The sequence below is a fragment of the Microtus pennsylvanicus genome, chromosome 7 (genome assembly GCF_037038515.1).
Source record: "Microtus pennsylvanicus isolate mMicPen1 chromosome 7, mMicPen1.hap1, whole genome shotgun sequence".
Classification (NCBI taxonomy): Eukaryota; Metazoa; Chordata; class Mammalia; order Rodentia; family Cricetidae; genus Microtus; species Microtus pennsylvanicus.
Window position 1 is genome coordinate 85,877,646 of NC_134585.1, and position 6,909 is coordinate 85,884,554.

The following is a 6,909-nucleotide window of genomic DNA, read 5'->3' on the forward strand; positions in this document are numbered from 1 at the left end:
GCATTTCATCAATCAATTGTCCTCATTAATTATGATGGGGGCAAAGAAAACCCACCAAAGTTCAAAACTGTCCTATGTCTATGTGTCAAATGCGGGCAGTGTTTCCACTGTAACAACGCTGAGGGACGACTTGCAGACCATAACTAACTCCCTTGAACTGCGCATCTGCACCCAGTACTGCCTAAGTCCAGGCTAGGACCATCCTGTCTTGATATTACAATGGATTACTTCAGTATCAAATGTAACAGGAGCTAGCATTCCCATCTTATGTAACCCATCCCTTCAAACTCTCCGTCAACTATTGTGATAATCTGGATAAAAAGCTACATGTTCCTCATGTCCCTGTCCTCAGCTCACCCTCAAGTAGATTCCCATCATTTCATCCAGCCCTTGCAGGAAGCAGAAAACAGTCCTGGGCCATGGGTGCCATCTGGTGGTAGGTTAGAGAACTGTTAAACTCAACTTTTCCAATAAGAGTCGCGCCTGTTCGAACCCTCCCCCAGATAGCACCAGCTTTTATTTGGATTCTTGTCATTTATTTCAGTAAAACCTTTTGTTTTTCTACCCTATTAACTGAATAAAAATAAATTTTACTCATGGCATCCAAGTTCCAAAATAATCTTAAGTACATTTGATGCAAAAAAAAAAAAAATACATTCTAGCCACAGAGATAACCTGCCACAGACCTTTACTTGAACTGCTATTACTAATGCATTCAGAGCCTCGAAGGAATGGTAGTGCCTGAAGGACACTGAGGATCACGACAGGGTCAGCTGATTCCTCTCAAGGCAGAAGTGTCCCAGAAGAAACACTGCCACCATGTGCCCAGCAGCACACAACACGAGGACCAAGATTGAGAACCAGGCCTCCTCGCTTCAAATCCAGCGCTCAGGCCTGCTGTGCTGTAGGCATCAGGGACCTGAACAGCTCTACTCTGTCTTCACAATCTTCACAATTATTGTGAGAGCAGGACATGCGACTACATCCCTGTACCGTGCCCACTCCACTGCTCAGCATAGCTTTTGTTGTCTATTACTCTGCTGAGACTGGAGTGTGCCCAGGTTTAGGGGCTATCTCAATGTAACAGCAGCTAGACTAGAGTGTGCCCAGGTCTAGGGGCTATCTCACTGTAACAGCGGCTGGACTAGAGTGTGCCCAGGTCTAGAGATATCTCACTGTATCTCACTGTAACAGTGGCTGGACTAGAGTGTGCCCAGGTCTAGAGATATCTCACTGTATCTCACTGTAACGGTAGCTGAGACTAGAGTGTGCCCAGGTCTAGAGATATCTCACTGTATCTCACTGTAATAGCGGCTGGACTGGAGTGTGCCCAGGTCTAGAGATATCTCACTGTATCTCACTGTAACGGTAGCTGAGACTAGAGTGTGCCCAGGTCTAGAGATATCTCACTGTATCTCACTGTAATAGCGGCTGGACTGGAGTGTGCCCAGGTCTAGAGATATCTCACTGTATCTCACTGTAACGGTAGCTGAGACTAGAGTGTGCCCAGGTCTAGAGATATCTCACTGTATCTCACTGTAATAGCGGCTGGACTGGAGTGTGCCCAGGTCTAGAGATATCTCACTGTATCTCACTGTAACGGTAGCTGAGACTAGAGTGTACCCAAGTCTAGGCTATATCTCACTTTATCTCATTGTAACAGTATTTTTTCAGTTGTGCTGCTCTCTGAGAAACCTCATTTTACAAGCAGAATTTGACTCCATTTTTGATCACAAATGCAGAGGCAGGAGGACTCTGAACCTTGGCGGACATATAAACAAGAATGAATGAATGAATGAACAAATGCATGCTATTGGAGAAGGATATGTAAGCAACACTCCACGGACAGTACTACCAGCATAGACAAACAAATAAGCAATGATAGAAAGAAATAGATCATCCACAAAACATCCACAGAGTGATATTCTATCAAATTATCCAAGTAAATTGGGACCAAACGAGCACATGGCATATTAAAATCTTATCAAGCACTGGCGACACAGCTCAGTGCCTAAAGTCACTTGCTGCCAAACTCAATGACCTGCATTTGATCTCCAGGACACACGTGTTGGAGGGTGAGAAACAACTCTCCCATGTAGCTGGCACCTGTGTGCATGCATACACACACACTCACACACACACACACACACACACACACACTCACACACACACACACACACACACACACTCTCACTCAATATTCACAAATAAAATAAAATCCTATCAGGAAAGCCAGGCCCAAGAACTTATCAAACAAAACAAATGAATAAAAATTTATAGCATCCTCACCTGGACGCCTTACAGAAAAGCAGGTTCCCAGAAACTGTGGGGAGCCCCACACTGGGAACCACCTATTACTGGGCAAATTAGGGTTTCCTCTTTGGGGTTCCTTATCTTATTAATAAAAGAATTTAGAAACAGACTTGAAAGGAAGGGTGACACCAATTTTATTAGGAATAGAAAAATCTTCACAGATCGTGGCGGCTACTTGGAAGAAGACTGCGAAGAAGAAGAAAGAACGCCATAGTTTGTAAGCAGTCACGTGGTGGAAGGGGCAGGCAAAGCTTCAGAGACTGAGAAAGCCCAGAACCAGGAAAGTCATGTTTAAGCTTTGGAAAAAGGAAAGTTGTTTTCTAAATAACTCAGAAAAGAAGGCAAGCTCAGCTGTGCTACAAGTTAGAAGCTCTGCAAGCGTCTACGCTTAGGGTGGGGTTTCTCGGGAGGATACATAAATTATCCTTATTACTTATTAAAGGGATAATTATTCCTCCCATCTCCTTAGCGTAGCTTTGGGTGTACCAGGTATATCCCTAAGGGCCACTCTTGGCAAGGTGATTGACAGGCCCAGATGGATTAACTGTTGAGGGAGACAATGCTACGTCATGTTCTAATCTTGGGAGCGTGTCAGATTGTCTTGTCTCCACCCAAGGCCACAGGTAGATTCTTTTGGCCAGGACGAAACTGCTTCCCCTTACTGAGTCTCAACAGAGCCACCCTCAATGGTTTCCAACACTACTACGTCACCCCCCGCCTCGACAATCTCTAAAATGATTTAGAAGGTGGGCAGAGACTAGAAAATAGAAATAGCCCACCTTCACCATGAAATTCGTCATGAAAATCTAGAGACTCAGAAGGGCTAAGTGTGTGCACTGGACTTTCAATCACACCTTCATACACACCTCCTAGGAGAAGAAACAAAGACCCAGAGCTCCCTACGGCACTCCTGGCACCTGGGCTGGACAGAAGCAAGGGCATTTACACTAAACTGCCTGTTCTATTTCTATCTCCTATCCTCGGCAAGGATGCCCAACACTGAAGGGTTATGACAACGGCCAACCTGCTGGGTCAAAGGACCAGTAGGCAGAGAGCTCCAAAATTCTCCTGGCCTACTCCTCTGACTGGACCCGGATCTCTCGCCAGTTTCCACAGTCCCCACACGTCACAAGGCCAACTTGACTAAACGCTGAAGCTCAGCTCAACTGGAACCCTGCAGCTCGAGGCCTGATTCACACCTCTGGCTTAATCCGATTTCCCAGCACCTTAAACAAACACCTACAGGGATGCTCGAGACGTCTGCACCAGCCTGTTTTCAGGAAGGCATTTGGGACTCCTGGAAGAGCTACAACCTCTTCGGCACTTTGGCCGTCATTCTGAAACCTACACATACAGATGTATGTACTGCAGGGCATGTACGATGTGATCTCCGAGTCGACAGTAACTAAGATCAGAATAAAAGAGCCTGTTTGAGCTGGGGAGCTACCAACGCTGGCTGTGCGAGCATTAAGGATCTGAGTTCGCCCCCCAGAACCCATGTAAGAAAGCCAGGCATGGTAGACCATGTTTGTCATCACAGAGCTGGGAAGGCAGGGGCAGATCTCTGTGGCTCACCGTCCATCCAGCCTCACCTATCTCCAGACCACTGAGACTGTCTCCAAAACGATAGCAGACCGCGCCCAAGTAACAATTTAAGAGCACTGGTCTCCACATAGGTGTGCACGCACCTGTGCACAAAGAACCTGTTTGCCTGGGCCAGCAATCAGGGAAAACTGAGACGACTTGGCAAAGCGGGGCCCCACAAAATCCGTGTTGCTTCTAAATTTACTATATTTCAATCAATTCTGACGCTGTGGAAAGATGAATGTGTGTGTTGCTGACAGCACACATTCACTACATGTTACTGTACTGAAAACCTAGGACATTTTCACCATATTATACACAAAGGCTTTTCTGCTTAGGACGGTATTTGCCATTATATAACAGCTTCTTCATGGAGAACTGTTACATTGTAACTTTAGGGACACAATCCATTCAGCAAAGAGTCTACTTACTAAGGGTTTCTCCTTGGGTTTTTGGTTTGTTGTTATTCTTGTTTTTTGAGACAGGTATCTTACCCAGGCTCCCGATGTGTGCACAGGCCCTCTTTTAAAAAGACCTAATCAGTCTTGCCTAAGCAAAATAGGATGGAAAAACTGTAGCACAGAAACTAATTTTGAGAAAACTATTTAGTACCAGGTGCATTACAACTACAGGAAGTTTGCCAGTTGAAGAGGCCCATGTGTTCGAGCCGGGAGACAGAGGCAGACCCTGTCTCAAAACAAAAAACAAAAGACAAGAGTTTAAGTTAGCTTTGCTCCTTTATCATCAAACTTAAGTTCCAGATAGGTAACTATAAACATCATAGTATAGTTATTAATGATTATAAGTTACACTGTAAGTCCTGTGACTACTTTGCGCACAGAGCAATTTCCGCAGCCCTATTTTACAAAGCAAAAAACAAAAACCCTAATGCTTAGCAAGTTAAAAAAATTAGCCCAGGACGGGGTGTCGGAGCACAAACTATGAACTTCCAAGATTCTAGCTTCACCCCTTCCGGGTGGAACCTCCCAACAGCTGTGCACAAGACTTTAGGTCGCTACAGCTCTCCTCAGGGCTCTGAAGTCAATGGGGCATGAAGGTAACTCGACCTATGTGGCTACTTCATGTCACTGATATAAAAAAGAAAAATCTACACAGTGAAAATAAAAAGGGCGTAGCCAGGAGCTTTTCTGACTTTGGTGGCCCCCTCAGGGTAGCACCAGACACCTTCCTCTCAATGTTTGCTCAATGTGAAAGGCAAGAGGTCGTGCCACCATCTTGCTAGAACGCCAGTCAGTCTCCTGTTTGTGGATGGCATTCGGGGTGCAAACTTTTAGGTATAAACTCAGTTTGTTATTGTTTTATTTTTTTTAAGTTACCCTACAAAATAACAGGGTCCACTACGGCATTTGCCCACAAGCCTATCGCAGTGGCTGGCTCACACTCCCCTCCCGCTTCCTCCCTCCAAATACGCAGGCGCTCGCAGTCCCATCGCGACGCAAACTCGAGTTTAGGCTTGAAGCCCCGGTCCCCAAAGTTCTGCGTCCGCCCGGAGGGGGATGGGCTTCGCTGCTCCCGAGAGGGCGGCGCGGGAGGACAGCGGGCCACGCCGCGGAGGTCAGCGGGTGGAGCGCGGCGCCGCGGGCCTCGGGCCGCCTGCGGTCGCAGCAGAGGGCGGTTGGCCCCGCGCCGCCCTGCGTGTCCGCGCTGCGTGCCGACACCTGTCCCCCCCGTCACCCCGGGCTGGGCGCGGGCTGCGGACCCCGCCGGGCAGAGCACGGCGGCGCGGCTGCTGCTCGGGCCGGCGCGGAACTCGGCGAGACACTTACTGAAGAACAGGCGGTAGTCCTCCGAGTGGGGAAGACCGCGCTCCTCCGTGAGGTACAGGGACATGACGCGACGCGGAGGGCGGGCGGCGGCCCCCACGCGCCACCCTCGGACGACGCTCAGCAGCGGTAGCAGCGCGCGCATGGCGGACGGATTGCGCCGGGCGGTGGCGGCGGCTCGGTACTGGGGTCGGCGCGACCGCACGGCGGCGCCCCCTGCCGCCCGGAACCGGCACTGCCTCCCTCCCGGTTAGCCTCAAATCCCACCCTCTTCTGGTTCCCAGGGACTGCCCTCCACTTCACCTTCCTCCTAGTGCCCTCAGACCCTTGCCCCAGGAATTCATCATAGGCACACATTCATACTCTGTCAATATCTACGATCACACTTTCATTACATTAATGTAGTATTGGTTGCATGGCTCTGGAAGCTGCTAAAGACTGTTCAGAGACGAGAGGACACACACACATGAATATAACACATGATCGAGGCTACTAGTGAAGACCTTTGACACAGACTTAGCCCAAATCTGTAATTCCCTCAAATGACACTTCCTCCTTAAGGCCCTTTAATATTTAACCCAAGTAGAGGTAATTCCAATGTCCCAGCAATCATATATGTCAAAAGTCTTTATATCTAGTCTAGTGGCCACAACTAGTTACAATAGCAGCCTTTATGCCCAGGTCTTTGGTCCAGCTACCAGTGGGCGCTATGATAGAGCAGAAGGAGCAAGTGACAGGGCCACAGATGGGATTATCCTGTTCTGTGGATCAGTGTTTTGGGGTAATCTTCATAGGAAAGATCTTTGACAACTCTACCAGCATCTTCTTAACTATGAACAGGGTTCTCGTCCTCACCTCCTGGGTACTTGGGTTCTTTTTGCACTTAAACTGTGACAGAATTAAAACAGGTTTTACTCAGGTCCCAGAAAGAACCTCTTAATTGAATATTTGATCAAAACAAATTCCTATTGAATTTGTAAGTTGTCTAATGGTCTACGTTATTAAAACTAACATCAGACTCTCCAAGTATGTGATTTAGGGACATATTCATTACTTCATGGCATTAAAGGAAATGACTTGTTTCTGAAACACATAAATTTCTATCTTTTGTGTTCTATATTTTGTTGAAATACATGTGTATCAAAATACATACCATATGATACGTGGTATGAAAACAGGTTGGATTACTGGATAACTTTACAAAACAAATTTCTGCAGCTGTTTATTG

At 47.3% G+C, this 6,909-nt stretch overlaps 1 protein-coding gene across 4 annotated transcripts in view; it reads right to left on the reverse strand.

The window, feature by feature from the left end:
• Ppa2 (inorganic pyrophosphatase 2) overlaps window positions 1–5,879 on the reverse strand; it is a 69,347-nt gene extending 63,468 nt beyond the window's left edge. For 2 of the 4 annotated variants that reach the window (XM_075981296.1, XM_075981295.1), the window contains exons 1-2: window positions 5,685–5,879; window positions 4,510–4,584 (exon numbers count right to left, since the gene is read on the reverse strand). In XM_075981296.1, coding sequence (XP_075837411.1) covers window positions 4,510–4,584; window positions 5,685–5,826 — 217 coding nt within the window. In that variant the 5' untranslated portion in view covers window positions 5,827–5,879. The remainder of the gene's footprint in view (window positions 1–4,509; window positions 4,585–5,684) is intronic. The other 2 variants (XM_075981298.1, XM_075981297.1) reach the window with 1 other exon arrangement.
• Between the last annotated feature and the right edge of the window lie 1,030 nt (window positions 5,880–6,909).